General features: G+C 41.0%; 1 protein-coding gene across 1 annotated transcript in view; it reads left to right on the top strand.

The window, feature by feature from the left end:
* ascc3 (activating signal cointegrator 1 complex subunit 3) overlaps nucleotides 1-22885 on the top strand; it is a 150088-nt gene that overhangs the window by 22102 nt on the left and 105101 nt on the right. The window contains exons 5-8 of the mRNA XM_041942373.1: nucleotides 3593-3710; nucleotides 15908-16109; nucleotides 16745-16880; nucleotides 18127-18252. Of these exons, the coding sequence (XP_041798307.1) occupies nucleotides 3593-3710; nucleotides 15908-16109; nucleotides 16745-16880; nucleotides 18127-18252 (582 nt within the window). The remainder of the gene's footprint in view (nucleotides 1-3592; nucleotides 3711-15907; nucleotides 16110-16744; nucleotides 16881-18126; nucleotides 18253-22885) is intronic.

Here is a 22885-nt window from a genome sequence, read left to right as displayed (position 1 = left end):
CTCAAATACAACCAGTAAGGGCTTAATTAATGTAGACAGGATCAACCTGGTGGTAGGTGAAACGCACACACGCACACACACACACACACACACTGATCTGCCTCCACATTTTGCTGTGTGAAGCAAAGACAACTCACAGAAAAGAAATTTAAAACTCAGGTCAGGATCAGGGTGCTCACTGAAGGCCTCTGCTGTGTCCCATCCTGTTGAAACCTCCAGCAGTTATTTGCCGTCCTTCACATTTACTTATCAATCAAGAAAGTGCTCCATCAGTCTGTCCTCCTGCATTTTCTCCCTCTTCCATTCTCAGCCTCACTCATGCTCCTTTTACATTGTCCACATAGCTCCCCCCCCCCCCCCGTCCTCCTATCCCTCGCCCTCCCCTTTTTTTTTTATCAGTTTCTTCACCACAGAAGCAGAATTGTACAACTTCAGCTGGCTACAGTTGGTTCCAATGTTTCTCACGTAGTTGACATTTGGAAACAAACTCTCCCACTGACATCTTTAGACATGGAATGCCCTGTGTGTGTGTGTGTGTGTGTGTGTGTGTGTGTGTGTGTGTGTGTGTGTGTGTGTGTGTGTGTGTGAGAGAAAGAGAGAGAAAGAGCGAGTGCACCTGCAGACTTTCCATGCACCTACCTCTGTGTGACTCCAAAGTCAGCAGTAAAGTTCAAAGGCTCTGCGCTTAGTGCCATTAAAGCTGACAATGGACAGAACCTGCTACTTATTATTTCTCATTGCTGACCCTTCGGCCGCTGACATTTTGTCGGTAGCCACAGAGTTCGGGGAGAAGGATGGTATAGTGGAAAGACCATGAGTTATACATGGTAGCTGACTGCGAAGGCAGTTTCATGTTGCATGTTCAGGACACCTCATGTTATTGACAGTGAAACATACAGCGACTTGTTCAGAATGGAGCTGTTTGGACTAGAAGGCTCTTGGAACAGAATTTCTTTGGCACTTCTTTGCACAGGTTCACTACATCAAAACTGATATGCCATCCTGTACACACAAGCAGCTTTTGCACATATACCGTAGCTGTGCATTATAGGTATAGATAGGTGTAGCAAAACGAAAGTACACAAAGATGGCTCCAGGCCAGCTGACCAGTCTTGAGTTGGTTATCACCAAGGTCACAATTCAGCAAGGTGACAGGTGAGGAGCAGAAGCTGTTCCTCAACAATTCCGTTCAGTGTCCCAGAGGGGAGGATGGCAAACAGACTGTGGCGAGGGTGAGAGGGTGTCGCTGACGATGCTGCATGCCCTCTGCAGACAGTTTAATGTGCTGGACAGCAGTACCAGTGATGCCGTGGGCAGTTTTCACCACCTTCTGCTTTCCAGTCCAAGACATAGCAGCTGCAACACAATGCTGTGAGGCAGGGAGTAAGGATGCCCTCCATGGTGCAGCAGTTGAAGTTGACCTGAATGTGAGGAGACTGATAGACTTTCTTCAGTCTTCTCTCAAGGCTTTCAACAATAGATGGAAACTCTCTTGGCAGATAGAAATGGCTACACCTGACCATGAAATATTATAAGTGGGCAGTGTCTGATGATTGTAGTAGTGTTCATGCACCAAACTTTGGTTGCATAAATGTGTAATCCCCCACCTCTGGCCTTACTGGATGTAGCGTTTCGTTAGCTCAGTGGTGCTATTGGTAATGCTGCTGCTGAGCCGTGTTTCCGTAAAAATCATAATGTTGCAGACCATAAACTTTTTTATGCCCCCCCCCCCCCCCCCCCCCCCGCCTCTTTATATGGTCTTCATACTGCCCGCAAGAACTTCTAGATGGTGGAGCTGGGTTAGTAGTCTGGCAATCTAGCATCTTGGCGATCTCTGGGGACTTGTAGATCGCTAGTAAAGTTGTCTGAGTTGTGAATGTATGTATACTGGGTGTATACAAAGGGTGCTTTTATTGTCTTCAATTTAGTGTGCCATGTTATTTAGACATTGTTAAATATATTTATGCCGAAACATTTCTTTTCACAAACATTGGCCAAAGTCATCATGCGTATTACACATCATTGCTTTGAATATGTGACTTCTTAAAATGTGGATTTGCATCTTTGTTTTTCAAACTTTCTGTGTTGAATTGGTTTGAAGAGAGATAAAACCTTGCCTTGTGAAGACTCATTTCTAACAATGCTTTAGTTGTTCTGCTTACCAGCTGAAAAATTGAGTAAGGGAAGGCAGAGTATTTAGTCACAGGGGGACACAGGACACAAATCTGATCTGTAGCCTTGCAGATGTGGACTTATTTCACAATTAATACTTCAAAACTGGTCTTTCCTGCAGGATGGTGGACTGTGGTAGAATCCATCTGAAGGAGAAAATGCCTCTCAGTCCCAGCGGAACCCACACCTAATCAGTCACCTCCAAGGACAGAATTCACAAGAGTTCATAAAAAAAATCCTTTAGAGCAGGTGAAACCCCTCCCTACCTCACTACCTCCCACCTACTACCACCATACAGTACACTCAACTCTAATAAAACAGAGACATTCTCAAGGACCAATAGAAATTTAGAGCAAATATAAAAGAGACCACAGAGGGAAACAAAGATAACCCCAACAAAGATGATGGCTGACCTGACATCAAAGTGCGTCTGTTGTTTTAGTTCCCTGCTGTGCCAACTATTGCCTTCCCAAGGGAGGGCCGACTGAAAGAGCAAGCCATACCTCCATCCTGATACCAACCCTGACAGGAGAGACAAAGAAGTACTGCATTGTTTTACAGGTTCAAATTACATACCCCGGGCCCCCAGGTCTACTGTTTTCCAATTAAAAATTGCAAACTTTATTGTCACATCCACTTTAGTCTTACAATAATATTGATGACTGTCTGTGCAGCCCTACCTCCAATACGCTTTTAATTGTGTGTTGCTGCTGCTGTGCACTGGATTTCTTGTTGTTTTTCTGTCACTTGCTAAGTGCCAGGTGGCTATGTTTGGGAGGCTAAGCGGCAGAGCATATTCTGTACCAGGCGGATGGTAATTACCAGGTGTTCAGCTTTGGCAGTAGCAGCATGTTTGGGGATGTTCGTGAGCCATAGGATGTATATACATGTTTAGTTGTGTGCACAGCAGAGATGGACGATGTGACCTAAAATTTGTATCACTTTTTCTTTTGTTTTCTACAGGGACAGTTTGAGGGATACCTCACTATAAACATTATTTCACCTCTTTTCACTCTATTAACAATGTAAGGTGACATATTTTGTTGCTTCTAGAAAATAAAATGGATGTCTTTATTGCCTCCAGATGGGAATGAAAATGAGGTATAGGCCTACATGTGTTTGGGAGGACTATCCTGCCCCCTAATGTGGGGTAATTGGTAAATGTACTGTCTTTCTCATAGTTAGACAAGGGGTAGGATTATGAATCTCAACCAAAAGTATATTACAGAACAATAGTCAGTGTAGCACGGGACATGTCTATCAAGTGCATTTACACACAGCAGCAAAATCCATATCAAGTCAAATTGACATTGGTGACCGCCCACCCTCAGTAGTATGTTCCTATTGCTGCTGTTGGTGAAAGTGTTTTGGTTTGTGACAGCTGGTTTTCAACCCCGCCCCCCTTCTGCTCTCTCTCCAGCTGTTCGAGCTGCTGGGCCCAGAGGGGCTGGAGATGATCTCCACTCTCCTACAGCAAAGGGCGGCCATTGTCGACTCCCTCCTCGCCATTGCACCTGACAGGACTGGCTATCCACCAGGTGAGACAGCCCCATGGCAACCAGGTCATCTTTGTGGTAACACAAACACCATGTGTATTGACTATATGAAACAGTCATGAATACCAGATATGACTGCATGTTAATAAAAGAAAAAAAAATGATTATTTAGAACTGGACCGCACTGATTGAAGGTCCTTCACTCTAGAGGATAGAGTGAGAAGTTATTTATATTTCTCAGTAATTTATATGAATAATATATGTAATAGCCATATATTAATCGTGACTGATTATCTCTCCTGTCATCATCATTTTATTTCTATAGTTATTTATTCCACAAGGAGCAGGCTTGGCTGTGTCAAACAGACTACTTTGACGCTAGATCTGAAATTAGTAATGGAGTAATGATAAGAATATTCCCACAATTTAGACCGGGTATAATGTTCTGCACAGCCAGCTACTCACCTGGTTGATGAAGGGCTTTTGCTATTTTTTGTCAACATTTCTCAATTTTGACTCGGTTATGGTACTCCCTCGAGGAAACATCAAACAGGCAGGGGTACTGTTGCCACAACTCAAAGAACTTTTCCTCTCTTTTGTTGTCCCACCTGACAGCAGCAACCTCAACATCCCTCCTCCCCCTCCTCCTCCTCTTTGCTACGGTTGCCTGACTCTGTAGAGAGCACCTGATTGGTAAACGCTCAGGACCATTCAAATATCTACTGTTGCCCATTATGTCTATAAGAGGGCAAACCAATACAACGAGACCCATGCTACTTGTATAGGTACATTTATTTCAGCGTAAACATGTCTCATAGAAGATCTACAAAGCTGCAGATTACAAATTAAACAAATAATGTCCTATACTGTGTTGTTGAATTATTCACTCGTATCAGCTAGAGCTAAAATTCATTTTCAGTCACTGAAAGTGACGTTGTGTTCAGAGTTACCAGTTGATGTGTCCTGGAAGATTTCAGTGTCCCGGACAAACAGGACAAATTCCAGTCAAATATAATCTGTGATTATGTACCCTAGTTTCCCATGTTTTTGTGTATGTCTAATGGAGACAACAATTTTTGAAATTAGTCCAATATTGAGCAAGAGCCCTGCAGCCAACAGCCACAAAATGGACTGCAATGTAATCCCTGCTGGTGTTTGCACACGGTCAATGTACGTCCACTAAAAGTGACACGCTCAGGTCGTTATAATGTGTCTGACAGCATTATGGAAAGGATCCCTACAAAGATACCTTTTGTTAAAGAGTAAGATCTGTTTTGCCAAAGCCACCTACACTACATTTACAGAAACAGCTATTTTATCATCATAAAACACACTTCATTCAGACTCGACAGAAAGAAAACAGAACTCATCAAATCCTTCGTGGTTTTTTTTAACTGTTCCAACAATCATCAACCAACTCTGGTTTGGCTGAAATAAACTCTTAATTCACAGAATTGGGAGAGGAGCAAGAGAGAGGTTGGACATCAGAGAAGCAGCAAAAACAGCATGTAGAGCTGGAATATTTTCACACATAATTTGGGAATTAATTTCAGTGGACATTTACCAGATAGATGTAAGTGTATCGAACCTTACAGATTTTCCAGGAAGAAAAAACAATAATTACCAAAACAACAAAAAATTCCGGTTGCGTGCCTCTTGTCCATCATACAGTGCACTGAGTGAAGTGGGCCAGGCCACAGCTGCAAGATGGCAGAAAGCAGTTTGAAACATTCAGCTGAAGGCATTTACATTCAATTTGAACAATCAAACTTTAGCTACTAAATGTTAAAAAACATAGTGTAGAGCCAGATTATTTCCACATCTGTGAATTAAGGCTGTATGTCAACCAAGCCAGAGTTGGTGATTGTTTGGGAAAGACTAATCAAGTCAATTTTTGGAATTTTGTTTTGTTTCCGTCAAGTTTGAATGAAGTGCTCTTTATGATGATTAGCGAAACCCCAGGTACCCCCAGGTAACCCCACGACACCTCAACGAAAAGTCTAGCATGTCAGAATTCTTTTGTCTTGACATGTTTAGTGTGACATCTGCCACCACATGTTCCTGAGCGTTGACCAATCAGGTGCTCTGGCTGACATTATCCCTGATCCATATGTTTATCATTACTAATTCCAGATCAAAGGTTACAGTAGCCTGTTTGATGTGGCCAACACAGCCGAGCCTGCTCCTTGTAGAGTATGTATGGAAATGAGACGACTGTGTGTGAAACTCGTGCCGGTCCTAATTGTTATCCAGATGCTACCCAGCAGATGTTTAAATAATGACTGAATGGGCTGAAGTTTACTCCACCTCTTGAATTTGCTTTTAATGTTACAATGCACCCACACTTCTGTCAGTTTGATTGACAGTTGCTTCACCCGCCTCGCTGATTGCATCTAAACTATTATTGGTGAAATATGATGTGCTATGATCAGTCGGGGTCATACAGACACGGCAAGAGTTTATGGCACTGGTGATCATCGTCAAAGACCAAAATATTGTGTTGTCTGATCCTGGCATTACCCTTTTCTCAGCTGATCCATATTAGTTATTGGGCAAGATTATCTCTGTAGATCTCTCTGATTGTTTGAATCTTTGTAATCAGTACTCACCTTTCACATATCAGGAACATAGAAGATCACACTTTCCCCTGGCTACTGTACATCATTCTATGTATGATCTATGATAAGTCAGATTTATTATGGAAAAATGTGTCAAGACCATGCAAACAGGACTGATATCAACTGACAATATCCAGTGACTTGTAATAATGGTAATGACGGTTGGTTATTTTTAGCTTTTGCAAATGAAATGTGTAATAAATGACACAAAAACTATAGTTAGGTAAAAACCAAAAATATTTGTCTTTGGTATAATGGGGTAATTTCAGCTTGAATGGGTTTTTGGGTTAATGTTGAGACAGTTCCTCTCTTCCTGATGTTATGGGGGAAAAAAGGAACAACATATATTTTTGATAAACCAAGAAGTTCATCTTTTCTTCATACATTTTCATCTTGCGCACTGAAATTTCATGTCATTTCTTTGTCCATGTCTCCTTTCTTAGTTTGTATATTTCTTAATGCGTGTTGGTGATGTAACCAAATACAAATACATTATTTGGTTAAGCACAGATAATGCACACTGAATAGATACAAAAGAAATCTGAGTTTGTGCAGTGATGAACATCAATTCATATTTTTAGCTGGCCTATCACCCCATATACATCAATTCACCTCAAAACGAGCATCCTTTTAAGCTCTGCAGGAGCTCAGTGATGGTCACATCTCTCATGTCCATTGTGGAAAAATGGCTACAAATCTGCTTAGAAATCTTATAATAGACTATGTCTGACAACTATTTCTTCACTAATCCAGCTGACTGTTGTACATCCATGGTGACAGATCAGATGGGAACTATTAGTAGCTAAAGCAGCATGACTTTACAATGTGCAGATTCATTTAATTGCAAACAAATATACAGTAGTTGTTAAAAACAAACTGATTGCCCGTTTTGCTCATGTTTCAGACTTGACAGTAGATGGAATGATGTCTAAACATTATTACCAAGCGAAATTTTCAGATTTTTGCTTGTAGTTTTCTCTGTTCTGTTCTATTTCCATTCGTCAGTTACACCAGGACCAGACATGGTCACACAGCTTTATGTAGGCTCTGACCTAGATTGACTGTTTTTATTTGATTTGTCATTTAAATATTGTTGTTTTTTTTATATTTTGTTAGTTGCTAAACTCATATTTACGTGGAAAGTACTCATAGCAGTTGAAAACATAGCTCTGTCTAGATGACTGGCATTACCTTATGATGTGGGCCTCGCCCACTTCTGGTTAAAATTGGAATACAGATATTTTTGTGAGATTTACAGAAAGCCTATTTCCTATCACAGTCAGTGTATCAGTATGATGTTTGAGCTGCGTAGTGCTCCTATTTTCTACATTGTAGTGAAATGGCTCAATCCACTGAAAGGCTATTACCTAAAGATTGGCCTTTCACTTCAGCCCAATTCTTCATTATTTCTTTCACGTCTTTTATGTCATCTACCAGGAGTGATGAAGACCAGACTAAAGCCTCCCTTGCGGGCAGGCTCTCTATTCATGTCCCTGCTTTAATGTCTCTCATGAATAAGAGAAATAATAGAATATCATGCCATACTAATAGAGAAAAAGGCTGACACATGCACGGTGTTGCAAAGACCCAAATAAGCACGGGCTCTTGTGCGGAATAGGCTTCCACTGGTTTCTGCCGTACTTATCTAGCTCTCCCGGCAGCTTAAAGCTGAGTTCATTGATTTTGTATGAGATAGTATTTCAGGGGCTCGATAGTGAGCTGTACTAAAGCAGCCCACCTATTGATGTACCTCTTTCTCCATGCCTGCATGTTTTTTTTTTCTCTTCAAACGTGTCCTCCACCCTTAGCCAGCGTTGTGGCTCGACCCCCTGTTTCCTCTGTCCTAAGGTGGCAGACTCTTCTTCTTGTTTCCCCTTCTTTAATGTGTAGAGTGGAGCTGTACAGTACTTGAAGATATTGGTGGAAAGATAAGGATGGAAAATGTTTCATTGCCAGAGCTGTCTTCTGATCCATATGCAAGGTAGACATCAAAGAGCGGCGGAAGATTAGAAGAGAGAGCTCCTGCTTTGTCAGAATAATCCCTGCAACTATTTAAAGTCACACACACTCATCCTTTAGAGTTTTTGAGTATTTTGAAATTCAGAGGTCCTAAATATAGATTTTAAAACTGAGTGTGAAACAGTACATAAGCTCATTAATGTAGACTAGTTGCTCTGTTCATTCACGTAGCAGGTTAAATAGCAGGTTAGATCATTGATGACAGTGAAATGAAGTGTAGTTGGTGGTGTTAAGCCCATTTTCAAACAAAGGTAACTGACACATTTGCAGCCTCAGTAAAAGAGCCCAGTCATGATGTAATACCTTTCATTTAATTGAATCAGTTGCTTATGTTCAGTCATTTAGATCCATTCGCTTGCTGTGAGTGTTGGAATTGTTTTTCTTTTTGGAAAAATTTGCATCTGTCTTGTACACTGTACACTGATGACAACTTTGTCTCCTTAAAGGTACCCTGGGGCACACCACACATCAGCAGAGCACGTGAGGAAATAAAATGATCAATCAGACTTAGTCTTTGATCTGAGCAGGGAGAGCTAAATCCTTACTGAGGTCTGAAAAGACAGAGGCCAAGTTGGCAGCAGAGTGGATTTCTTTATTGTCATTGAGCATGACATGTCAATGAAATTTGCATTGCAAACCCCATGTAAGAAACAAGAGAATAAGAAAGATAAGAAAGATAATAAAAAAATTAAGATACTAGAATAAAATAAACCAACATGCAATAAAAATATTCGTAAATGCAATTAAAAATATGCCAGAAATGAAAATATACTAAGGCAATAAAATATACTAAACAATAAACAATAAAATATGCCAGTGAAATGAACCGACAGCAGTTGAAATATACTCAAGTGTATATAAACAGTAAACAATAAGATAAACCAATGAAATGTATCAATATACTAAAATGTATATATGCACATGGACAAGACTGGACCGCCTGCTGAATATTAGCTGACAGCATTCGGCTACCCCACTTATTGGGATGAATCCCATCTGTCTTGAAGAGAGGAGCATGATCCCAGAACAGGTGAAATTATCAGTGAAATCCATGCTGTGAGATATGCATGTGGACTGCTTGCTCTTGCTTCATGGATATTGGAAGTTAAATTGCAGCGGTTGAGTGCAGTCCATCATGTGTTTCTTAATACACAGGGACTGGAATTAGATTAGACTCTCCCTCATTGTCAAAATCCTCTTACCTGGCAGGACGAGAAGGTTGATGGATAAGACAAATCTGTGTCCAAAATATTAACTGTGAAGTTATGGCTCACTTTTTATCGAGCAGTGTGCAACTACATTAACTTGTACAAAAACGCTGCAATGTTAATGTTTTTAATATATTTTAGGCCAGAGACAACACACTGTGGTTCTAGTCACACCCATATGCTGCTTCAAGCCTCAGCTGATGTTAGTCCCATTGTGAAAACTTTTGATCAGCGTTAAAAATATCACTTGGCAGACAGCTTTTGAGATTAGTGTTGCCTTGACGACTGAGGGTTAAAAAAGGCTGATTAAATTTTCCACTATTTGCATGCCATCAGGAAGAGTGGGATTTAGTGGGAATGCCTGTCTCTTGCTGATTAGCTTTTAAATTGCAGTTTGCAGCTTGGCACTTGCATGTTTATCAAAGAACGGATTCTCTTGGTGGCTTCTCTCCACATTTTAATCGCTGATAGAGGCAGTGGTAGAAGGAATGAACAATTAGGAAAGACAACATGTCCACGCATCGAAAAGTTTTTAACAGGTGCTGTGCAAATCAAGTGATATTTCAAGTACAAGTACAATCACATTCAGGGATCCAGACTGATGTGTTACTGCAACCACAGGAGCAAGATGTGTGCGCCGCCACCATTTTTAAAAACTTTTTAAACTTAACACAGATATATTACAATACGCTCCCAGTTTTATACAGTTTATTGAGGTGTTGTCTAGTCAGGAGCCTTACACAAGTCACGTAAATTATTAATTGACAGAATGTAGGCCAAAGACACGCTGCACATATGAAAAGCAAGATTTCTGTGTGTTCTCTAACCTGAAGTGGTCAATTTTCCAACAAACCAGTTTCAGGGGTCCAATCCCCAAGATATTATTTACCTAATTTATATTCACTTGTTTCATTTCAGCTTAGTGTGAGAGTCTTTACTGTGTTTTACAATCTTGTTGAAAACGTATCTGAAAATTCAATAATTAAAATCCTAAATCTGTAAATACGCTGCAGTCACAGAGCAGCTGACAGGAAGAGGGGCCATAGTATACAGAGAAATATTCGCTGTTTCTGGGTGAATAAATGTTACTTTTACATTATAAATCAGAAGCTAAAAAAAGCACAACAAGAATGCTGAGCTTTCAAGTTTCATCATTAATTACACCACCATGTTAAGAAAAATATTTTAAATACATGTACACAAAGGGAAACCAGCCACCAGAAATCAGCCACCATCAATAATCAATATAAACACACATTAAGTGTAAGCGATTAATCAAACTGGTAAATATCCACTGCCAATGAATGTCAGACTACCGTATCATACTTTACTACTACCACTGCTACTTCACGTAGTGTTTCTGTCGGGGTGACAGAACGTTAAAAAAAATTGGATTTAAAGTAACCAGAATTTCCCTGTGCTCTCAGGAGCTTCCTAGCAGGCTAGCTGTTAAACTTTTACAGAGAAGAGAAATCTTCTACACTACTGTTGATGTCCAGCGAGATGACACATTAGATGAAACATTAGTTGGTTTATTTGCAATGTCCAGTTAAAAGCAGGCCATGCCAGAACGGCTGTGTGATAGAGCAGGCATTACGACCTCACAACAGAGCATCCACGCCAGTGGAGGTTTCACTTTGGTGTAATTCCTGCCCTGAATTATAAGTCATATCTTTACAGTTTCATTGATTGATGATTTAGTGCATCAGAAAGCATTATGTGTATTTGTTAGTGTCGTCATGAAGCCTTATTAATGCATTATAATTCACTATGAATGCACCTATAACACACTGTAGATGTGGTCCTCCCAGAAAGTGTAACCCAAAATCATAATCTGACATTGTAGCAGATGCAGTTCTTGTATTTAAAGCTGCACACATCAGTATCTTTATATGGAACAATGGATCTATGTGTAAGGTGAAAGGTGTCAATCGTAGAGAGAGACCCACAGAGAATTACCACCGATTGTGACGTTCTCGACTATGAAAAATGACTACGACATTTTTTAGTTCCATCCCCTCTGGTGTTGCTTCTGTTAACTCATTGTTTTGGTTTAGTTGTCTACAAACTCTGCTCTCGTCAACCTACCAGGGAAATATAACAGAGCATTTAGCAGCTTAATAGCCATGCGTCTTTCACAGGAGTCGGGGTGTTAAAACCAAAACTGAGCTAAAAGGAGTGTGAATAGTGGACTTACATTTGTCAGGTGGCCAGAAACATTGATGTTGAGTGTGAATGTTACTCCATGTCTGCTGGATGTGTGAATAGACACATTTATGTGAAGTGCTTCTGTCTGTATACTGTACTGTTGCATCCCCTTGAGGGGGGGGGGGGGGGGGTCACTGTCAAACTTTGAGGCATCATATGGAAAAATAACAAACAGATATTGTAAACCAATTTTTGTGTAAAATCAAAAAGAATAAATTTGGTAGAGTGCATCAAAGGAGAGACTGTTAATTTTATGTCATGAGCAAAAACAACTCTTTTGCCTTTAAAATCTTGGTCAGTGTAACTTTGCTTATACATATGATTCACTTCAATAGATTAAATAATTTCTCTCAGTCTTTCATCTTTTCTTAGAGCTATCGTGATAATACAGTTAAGTGTTACGTTTTTAGTCTTTAAAGCCACTGCTATATGTTGGGTCTAAAAAGACTGCTCTTGAAATTGTATATTGATTTTAAAGACTACAGTTTCAAATGTGTGAAAACACTTTGAAGCCATCTTGTAAACAAAAAAATCTATCTTGCCGATGCTCTTCTCAGTGATTATGGCACCATGATCGCTTGTGGAAATGAGAATCCTGGAGATTTGGAGGCAATCACTGTTTGAGACACATAATAAGGCACAATCGCTCCCAGAGAGAGGGAAAGTAAAGGATGGAGAATGGTTTAGACAGAGGAATTGGTGCATAGAAGGTGACAGAGTTAAAGGGGTTGGGAGTTGAGTGGTAATGGGAGGGAGGGAGGGAAGAGTGACAGGAAAAGGGGAGCTGCTAGAATGAGCGGGAGGCTGTGGAGCAGGTAGAGCCGCTAGACGAGATAAAGAAGAAATCATTCAGTCAATCAGCCCGGGCCGTGGTGCAATCATCAGATCTCATCTGTTTTCAAGAGCAATTCTGCCTTTTATTGAGCTGTTGTGCCTCAAACAGGGAGGCTGCAATGGGGAACATTAACCCTTGCAATGCCACATGCACCTGCATCTGACATCAACGGGCTGTCATGATGACTGCTGAAATATGAATCAGTTTTTACTGACACAGGCTGACCTGATGTTTTCCCAATGAGAACAAACTGTTTTGTGCTCATCCAGGGATAAATACTCTTTCAGGCTGTTTGTGTCAGGGTCTGAAAACTCTTAAAACTTTGGAAATTATGTTATGTATGCTTAACCATATCTCACCAAATACATTCCTACATTCAGCAGTTAGTGAGTTAGCTGCTCTGTTCGGTGCATACTAGGCTGTTGTTTGTGAGGTAGTTACCTCACCAGTTTTACACTGAAGCTCCTACTGCTGCTTTAAATAAACGTGCAATCTAGCTGAGACATCAGTGTGTTCCATACAGTTTCATGTTGGCATCTCCCCGCATATAGCCGATACCAACCGAAGAGCACACATGCACACACTCCAGTGTATAACAGACCCTTCCATATACCAACACACACATGCTATCTCTCTCTCACTCTCTATCGCTCTCTCTCACACTCACTCACACACACACACACACACACACACACACACACACACACACACACGCACACACTCACTGAGTCTGTGCTCATTGTGTGCTGCCGTTGCAGCCTAGTCCACGGCATGTGCAGCACAGGGCATGATACAGTCAGTATTATTTGTCAATGAATACAAAGAAACTTTTGGTAATTTTGATTAAACTCTGTTTTAGTCTCGTCATTTTCATTAACAATATTGCATACTGAGTCATATAGTCACAGCGTTCAATGTGCTGTCTCATCTTAAAAAAAGGTCATTAACGAACATATTTTGACATCGTTTTCGTTAGCAAAATGATCACGAGAGTTAACCTGGAAACAGTGTCTCCATTACAAAACATGTCCTCCACAGAGCACTGACAAGGTGATTTTCATCATCATGGTCATAATTCTGAAAAAAACAAATGTAAGAAATCTGTATCAAGTTTATAATTTTCTCCATGCGTATGGTCGTGTTTGTTCACGTGTCCGTGTGTCTGCCTACGTATCTGACTGCAACTAATGTCGCTGCTACTGTACCCATCAATCTAATGTTTTGTACACATTTATGATTATATGCTCAGAAACCTATTTTATCAGCTGTTCTGTTTAGTACGACCATTGACTGCTGACTCGTACCCATTTTTTGATCAACAGCTGCTTCAGTTTGGAAATCTTGTTTCCACTAGGGTCACGTTAGTCTTGGTGAATTAATTTGTTGACTTTATTTGGAGACTGAGTCCAAGGTTTGTCTCCACATTGACTCTCTACTGTGGTTACACCTTAACCTAGCTAGAAACACCACATGTACCCCGCACTCCCTTTTTTCCTTATTACTGAAGCTCAGGAATACACTTATCACTACCCACAACATCTTCTGACCACCCAGCCAGACCGACCCGATACAATTTCCCCGCATGTGGTGTGACTGCTTCACCAAGAGAGAGAAGAGAGCCAGGCTGAGCTAAACCAGCTTGGACCTGTTTCACTACCCAGCCTACTACTGGCTAATGTCCGGTGGCAGGAAAATAAAATGGATGAAACTAAACTAAAGAGAAATCAGACTGTCGTGCCCACATCTTTACGCATACCTGGCTCTGTTATAACATCCCAGATCAAGCGATTGCACTTGATGGGTGGACCATGTTCCATGCCGACAGCATAACTGTGGCAGAACGAGGGAGGGCAGACTGTGTTTATGTCAATGATGCCTGGTGAGCAAATGTAGCCAGAGTTGGTCAGAGAGTCCCAGATGTCGACTATTCAGTGTTAAAATGCTGGCCATATTATCTCCCCAGATAAGTCACCTGTCTTGCTGGTGTTTCCATTCCTCCAGACAAACTCAAACTCAACTGCAAACTCTAAAAATGCACGACAGCAACTGTATGAGGTCATTAGAGGTCATATTACAAAACAGGCTTTTCTTTTTCACAAAGTAACTGTTAGTCCGTGCACATTTTGCATGTTACTTTGCACTTTTATTGAGCACTTGTACTTGAGTAGGACATTCTGTCAGTGAGATAAGTTTCATCTAAGATGCCCCGGCAGCTGTGCTGGTTGTTGACCGGCTCAATAGACGTACTGTGTTTTTGGTGACTATTGGTAGTTCTATAAAACTGTAGCTCACATGTAGTCCAGTGCAGATCTAGGCAAACCCTGCTGCACCAGATCTTTCTCAGACATAATCAGTTGGACTATACATTCTTCATAACCTCTAGAGAAGTAAAGGGCAACTTGACAGCTGGGCTTGAATGGATAAACTAACGGCTGTACGTTCAAATGTCAGAATCAGAGTCAGAAATACTCCATTGGGAAATTGGTCACGTTAGATGCTCCAGTTGAATAATTACTCATATGAATAATTCAATAATTGCTGATGCAAAAGTTGAATAGTTGGTAACATTTACAATTGATAACAATTAAAATATTTGCAACATAATGACCATCTAGGTTATCATGACATTCAACATACTACTACTACTACAACTACTACTACTACAACTACTACTACTACTACTACTACTACTACTACTACGAATGACAATAAAACACAAAATGTAATAATTGAATGTAGATAAATGCTTTCCTGTCTTCAGTAGGTGGCGGTAATGTGCTGCATTTGCCTTCAATCCACCAATAAAATGCAAAAGAAATTGGCCAGCCAAAACAGTAGTTCATTTAGCCAGCCTCTACATACATGCTAGTTGCCAGCCGAACTACTAGCTGGTTGAAGAAATAGTCAGCTTCTCATTTCCCACTGTCAGCTTCCCAGTACCAGCACAGGCTAATCACTGGCCAAATCAGTCGCTGGCTTCAGCAAGGACAAAGCCTCCTCCGACTTCTCAGTAGTGTTCATTTTGTCTGTGGACTCCTCAACTCATCCTCCACATTCCACCATATAAATTATTGTTCTTATGCAACATAAAGGGACTACAACTTGCTATGGTTGTGCAATCCTGTGTTGAATGACAAATACTGTAAAGAAGCTTGAACCTTCATTTCAATTACAATAGCATAACATTTATATTGCTGTTTCCAATATATGTGCAGTATTTTGCTGTCAGGTGTCTTGATCTCCAGGTGACTTCCATTTAAAGCTATGGAATAATTTACTTCAGTCCAGGAAAGCCTTTGTTGTCACAGCATTTTGCCTCATACTAAATGTATGTGCTTGTATTTCCTCCAGATATGGGCCGAAAAGTCAGCGGCGAAGTGACCAAGCCCACCTATGGGTGCCAGGTGACCATCCACTCAGAGCAGGAGAAACAGATGATGAAGATGTACCGCAGGGAGGAGAAGAGAGAGAGGAAGAGAGGCAAAGGAACAGATGACAGCGACTCCTCAGATGCTGTCATGACCTTTGACCCCAGAGAGATGAGAGCCCAGCGGTATGTCAGCCCTCCCAAACTTTTCCTTGCTGCTTCCTCCCTTCATCTGTCTTTGTCTGTCCGTCTCCCCCTGTGCTCCGAGGTATCGGCACCAAAACCGACAAGCTTCTGCATTTTGCTTGACAAGTTGGCTGGAGCTTTGCAAAATAAAAAAAAACACAGGGATGCAGCTTGTCACGTCTTTTTTGTAGAGGATTTTTTCTGAAAGTTTAATTTCAGAGGATATAAAAAAAAAAGAGCAGTGATCTGTTTAATTAAAAACCTAGCATGGCCAAATCCAGCCCAGTGTGAAGGAAAAGATTAGCAGAGAGGTAAGCCACTTTAGGAAGGAACATAATGCCTCACATCTGTGCCTCTTCATTTGAATCATCAACTGCACTATTCATTCTAAAGCAAAAATATGGATGGATATGAGGGTTCACGTCTGGACCCAAGTGGTTGCAGATGTGACATTGTGCCGATGTTTCAGTTTTTATTTAAATGTAATTTTAAATTGAATAATTCTTCCTTTCTTTCTTTTACTTCAACAGAAGACTCTGGCATTGACTTCTTTCTTTCTCCTCATCTTGTTTGTTTACATTTGCTTTCTTTTCTGGGTTTTTCATGTTCCATATGTCTTGTGTTTGCTTGTTCAGGGAGCAGGCCCTGCTGACTGCACGCCGTGAACCTGTACTCAGCAGAGAAAGAGTCTATGAACGTATTCGATATCCCAATGTCTACGACAGCTATGCAGAGGCCACAAAGTCGCCTGCGTTTGTCGGAGGAGCCAGGGTGAGGCTCTGACTGTCTACTTTTTCACTTTCCTTGCATTGTGTAATGCATCTTTTGCTTTGGATATTTAACACAAATGTTGACTTTACTTATTTACTACTACTCACAATGAGATGCAGGACCACTGTTTCCTTCGTCTTAGTTGTATGTTAAAGATTAGCTATCATTTCCGCGTATATGTGTGTGTGCAGTCACTGACTGTGATGCTATGTAGCGTGACGTTACATTACTATTATTATTATTTACTTATTATTATTTACTGCCTTTCCTTGTCGAAAATGGTATTGTTTTTGTTTGAACAGCAGAGGGCGCCATCATAGTGGTAAAGTAGACTGACTCCCGTCATCCTTTGTGTATAAGCTAAGCGCTGCTAAAAGTAAACCCAACGAGAAAATTAAGGATGAACTTGGCGATAATAAAAAAAAAGAGACTGAGGATGCGCCATCGCCTTTTAAACAGTAGATAACAGTCTGAGAGCTGAAGAAATAACAAAATGCCTTGGTGAATATATAGCCAGAGATATTAGACTGTTTTCGCTGGTCGACAACGATGGAGCCAAAGTATATGATTCCATCAAGGTCAGACTTTCGTCGCACAGTGATAGCAGCTCTGTACCAAGAGACAAAAGCTGAAGTGATACCGAGCATCAAAGAAGCAGAGTGCATCTCAGTAACCACCGATGGGTGGACTTCATGAGCTACTCAGAGTTACTTACAGTCACAGCTCATGTTATGAGCAGCGAATGGGAAAGGAAAAGTTTTGTCCTACAGACGCCTCCCCTTTTTCAATCACACACTGAACTCAACATAGCTGAGGTTTAGAAATCTGCTGTTTAGGGGTAGGAGCTCGACATGATGAATCACAACAATCACCACAGTATTGCTGTCGTTAAAGACAATGCATGAAATCATGGAGGTAGTGGTTAGATGGGATAGATCGGATTTATTATTAAACTTTTAGTGCAGTATGGCTGCTTATTACGTTATATTCTATTTAACTGAGCCTTTATATGCAGTACTGAAGAACTGATCAGACCTTAGATCTGTATTTTCAAGGGTGAATGAAGGATACAGGAATTGCAAAACATATTTGTGAAAACATAGCTGAATTCTAAAACTATATTTTGTGACTTTGAATATCCTTCAAAGTTTCATAGTGTCTTTTAAAATCCAGGTGTGTATTTTTGAGTCCTTTAGGTCATTTGTGAGGTCTGAGTTTTCTTCACATTTTTGTTTGTGACACTCAGATGCTGCTACCCGAGGGAATCCGTAGAGAAAACAATAAAATGTATGAAGAGGTGGAGATCCCACCCAACGAACCCATGGCTGTCGGCTTTGAAGAGAAGCCGGTCTACATCTCTGAATTAGATGAGGTAGGAGCGATTGTGTTCTCGTGTTTTTGTGTGTGTGGATATGCATGTGTGTTTGTATGGTACGGTCAGATTACAGTGTTGTTTTGAAGACAAATAGTGACATTTCTCAAGTCAGTATGGGTTAGTCAGTGAACATATCCCTACCGACTCTGCTGACAAAGTGTGTTTAGCAAACGTATCATTACAACTGTGGCCATATGCAAACATAGTGTGAGCTTTCCCTTTCTGTGCCTGTTGGGAAGCTTTATTTCATTATCAAACTGTTATACGGTGCAGAAGCCAATGAGATATAATTGCTGCAGCAACCAAAAATGACCACTCGAGCTGAAAGTAAAGGAAAAAGGAAGAGACATCCTGGAATCGTGTGTCCATGCAACCATTGGTGATACCGGGACACCACAACAAAACATTTTCTACAAACTAGTACTTAATCAAACATTATTTGTTCATGGAAGAACCTTAATTTTCTATAATGCCACAATGATTGTTCCGTGGTTCCTTTCGTGGGAAAATGTTTAGCCTCACCCTGAGGTATGTTAACTGCTGCTAGCTTGCCTGTCGCAGATCTCTTCTTGGTCTTCTTTGGTCTTCCAGGTTTTCTTTTTTATGGATGTTCTCAGTACAGTCTTTGGGACATGGTGTGTCTTCTTTCAAAGCGAGTGGCCACCATTGCAGTCCTCTCTGCCTCATTTCAGTGATATTGTTCTTGCTTTTAGGTTTTCTGTACAGTACCAAGACAGTGATCTTGTTAGGCATCCATTGTGGAACGTCTCACATTCCACAATATCTTACACTACATGCTGCTATATAGACAGATCTTTGTTTTGTTTTTTGCCTATTACTTTGTCTTCAGAGTTTGAAAAGCACATCCTGGGCTTTTCTCAGTCTTGCCTTGATGTCCTTCTGTGTTCTGTTTTCCTTGCTGCTAAGGCTGCCTAAATAGGTGAAGTTCTTCAAAAAGTGAAGAAGCTGTTTATCACCTAAGGTCTGGAGGTGTTAATACAGAAACCTTTTCGTTTGTTTTTTTAGTGTTGTTTGGTGTCTCTGCTCTTTCAGTCAACACATTTAACTTAATACTTTTAGTTACTTGAGCTTTCATTACTTACAAATATTGAAATCTGAACTCAAATGCATTCAACAAGGGATTAAGGCTTTAGATTTGATAAAATATTATGGGACTCCAATCCTAATAATTTTGAAAATTTTGAACTTGCTGTGTGTCCATCTGCTAGGACAGTTTGCCGATGTCCTGGGTGTTTGTATGGCCCCTGTTATCCTCCCTCTCAGTGAACAGGAGAGGACTGTGGCTGTAATGGCCAGTGAGTGATGTTCCTTCTTAATGGAAGTGATGTAGCTCTCAGCCGGCTGTCAGCCAACACAATGACCCGTCAGTCTGACTGAAACCTTGACTGACAAACCCCCACTCATACTGTTACATACATTCCCCCTAGACTCTGGCAGGCTTTACCCGGCCACCACCGGTCTGTATTGGAGGGCAACAGGCCGGAAAAGCAGGAGTTGGGTCTGCTCCGGCCCTTGGGGGAGAGGTATGGCAGGAGGACAGAGAAGGTGCCACACACATCATTGTCTTTGAAAGGCTCTGCTTCCACCCTGTCCGCCAAAGTGGGCTTTGTAATCCATCATTACTGCATCAGTAGTGAAGATGCAGCAGTGCGAAAGGTCACTCCTTATTCTCTGAATCTGGCCTTTTGTTGATGAAGGCCCTAAAGTACAATAACCATAAAACTCAGAAGCGTTTTGTCACACTTCAGGAGACTAGTGTAACTGCTCACCTCTCTTAACCTTCCTGTCACTCATGCTAATAGACATCTTAATAAACCAGCTCCAGTGTGTGTGTGTGTGTGTGTGTGTGTGTGTGTGTGTGTGTGTGTGTGTGTGTGTGTGTGTGTGTGTGTGTGTGTGTGTGTGGTTGACTGTTTGTGGATGGAAGTGTGTGTGTGTGTGTGTGTGGTTGACTGTTTGTGGATGGAAGTGTGTGTGTGTGTGTGTGTGCGCTGTGTGCGCGCGTGTGCGCTGTGTGTGCGCGCGCGCGCGTGTGTGTGTGTGACAAATTGATAGATGGATGGTTTAATCACATCTATGCTGTTGTTTTTAACGGTTTGCAGTTGTGGCTCAGGTGTTTGTGTGTTTGTGTGTGTATGCGTGTTTGCACTGTGAGTGCTGAGGTCTCTTCATTGTTGTCAATTTCAATCCTCAAGGTGATCTTTGAGGATTTGACAATTAACCTTTCATCAGAGACAGGGATGTGTCCACAGAGACGCACAGAGACACAGAGTGTTGCACAGTCCAGTTGGATTTTGTGTACATGAATAGTGTTTCTGTCAATGGCTTCCTTTCTTGTGGTTTAGATTGTTTGCATCTTATAACTTTGGCAGGAAAAAGCCACAGTGTGAAGTTGTGCTTTTAAGAGACCACTCATATCTGCCTTTGAAAAACTGTCAACTAATTTATCAACATGGATAAAATAAGTTATTGTATTTATCAAACATACACATGCACAACTTCATGCAATGAACAATGATAAATCTCACCTGTTTTACTGTTCTAGACACTTACATCCCAAAATTCAAGAATGTTAAATTTGGACAACTGTATCCCTTTGAAAGTAGGAGACTTAGTTACAGCACTTACAGCGCCGCCTGTTAGTATTGGCACCCATGAAGTTTAAGTACTTAATGTTAAACATCTCCTGAACAAAAGTGATGTAGTGATGCAGATTTTTTTACGGATAGCTTGTGTTTAATATTAAAGTGGAAAGTATCAACAAAATAAAAAAAATAAACAAGTAGAGTGAAAAAAAATAAAAAGGTAAATCTTGCTGTATCACTAGTATTGGCACCCTTTGCTGTTTGTCCTAAAACCTAACCTAATTTGACTCAGCAATGGTAGATTACAAATGAAAATCACCTGTGAAGGCTTGTCTGTTCCCATGTGACATGAAATGGCCAATGAATGATGAGATTTGTTTTTAGAAAAGCCAACTGTTTCACTCAGTCCCTTTTTCACAATGGTGAAGACAAAGAGCTGTCTGAAGAAACAAGAAATGCCGTTGTTGACAAACATAAGAGCTCCAAAGGATATAAAACCATTTCCAAAGAGCTTGACATCCCTGTGTCAACAGTGCGTAATGTTATTAAGAAATATTTGAAGCATGGAACTGTCAAGAACCTCCCTGGGCGTAAGGCTAAGAGAAAAATCAATGAGAGAAGTCGTCGGAGGTTGTTGCAATTGGTGGCAGAATCACCTCAGGTAACATCTACAGAGCTGCAGGTCCACCTGGAACAGTCTGGGGTAACTGTTTCAAGAAGCACCATAAGGCGCACACTCAACACAGCAGGGCTATTTGGGCGAAGGCCAAGGAAGACCCCATTGTTGAAAACAAGACACAAAAGGGAGCATCTGGATTTTGCGAAAGAGAACCTGGACCAGCCACAGTCCTTCTGGGAGAATGTGTTGTGGACAGATGAGACAAAAGTAGAACTTTTTGGCAATTCTTACAAGCAGTATGTTTACAGGCGCCGCAATGAAGCATTCAAAGAAAAGAACACCATACCAGCAGTCAAGCATGGTGGAGGATCCATTATGCTGTGGGGCTGCTTTGCTGCGTCTGGGACTGGAGGCCTTGCCCGTATCACAGGGATTATGAAATCTGAAGATTATCAGCAGATTTTGGAACAAAATGTCCTGCCCAGTGTAAGAAAGCTTGGGTTGAGGCGAACATCTTAGGTACTCCAGCAAGACAAAGACCCCAAACACACATCTAAAAGCACACAAAAATGGATAGAAAACAAAAAATGGACTGTTTTGAAATGGCCAGCAATGAGTCCTGATCTCAACCCAATCTGAGAATCTTTGGGGGAGCTGAAATCTGCCATTGGCAGAAGGAACCCTTCAAATATCCAGGACCTACAACACATAGTGAAGGAGGAGTGGGAGAAAATACCACAAGACAAATGCAAGAAGCTCATTGATGACGTTTAGAGGCCGTCATCGCTGCCAAAGGGTGTGCAACCAAATACTAAGGAGGGGTGCCAATACTCATGCACCTGCTGTATTTCTGTTTTTTGTTGTCTTTGAAATTCCAATGCCTATTTTGAGGGAAAACAACTTTTCAGTTGCTTTGGACCTTCATTTAAACAATCTTGGTATTGCAAATTGTGTCAGTTTCCATTTATTTATGGAGAAATTGCAAAGACTGTGAAAAAAATTAAGGGGTGCCAATGGGCAACGCTGTACCACAACAACTTACAGTCATAGCAAATAACAAACATAGCAAATATGAAAAGTTACTGAAGCTTCCTGGAAGCAGGCATGCAGGGAAGCATTACTGTTTACACATATTGAACTATTACAGTTTCAGTGTAATAGAAAACAGACCTGACTTAGTTAAAACATAACAGTTCATCATTAATGCAGTTTGATTCAAACTGAACGCTATTAACAGATCTTCTGGATATCTTACATGGAACCAGAGATGCTCATTGATGCAGTACCAAGTGAACCAGATGAAACAGAGGTATTCATGGCATAATAGTCCTAATAGTGGCTGATGTAGCCCAGAGCATTTAGCCTCCAGTGCAGATGAGGAGGGGGCTACAGAGGTCTGGTAAGG

Source organism: Chelmon rostratus, chromosome 8, assembly GCF_017976325.1.
Source record: "Chelmon rostratus isolate fCheRos1 chromosome 8, fCheRos1.pri, whole genome shotgun sequence".
NCBI classification, from domain to species: domain Eukaryota; kingdom Metazoa; phylum Chordata; class Actinopteri; order Chaetodontiformes; family Chaetodontidae; genus Chelmon; species Chelmon rostratus.
Note: the sequence above shows the minus strand (reverse complement) of the source record. Positions and strands in the feature narration are given on the sequence as shown.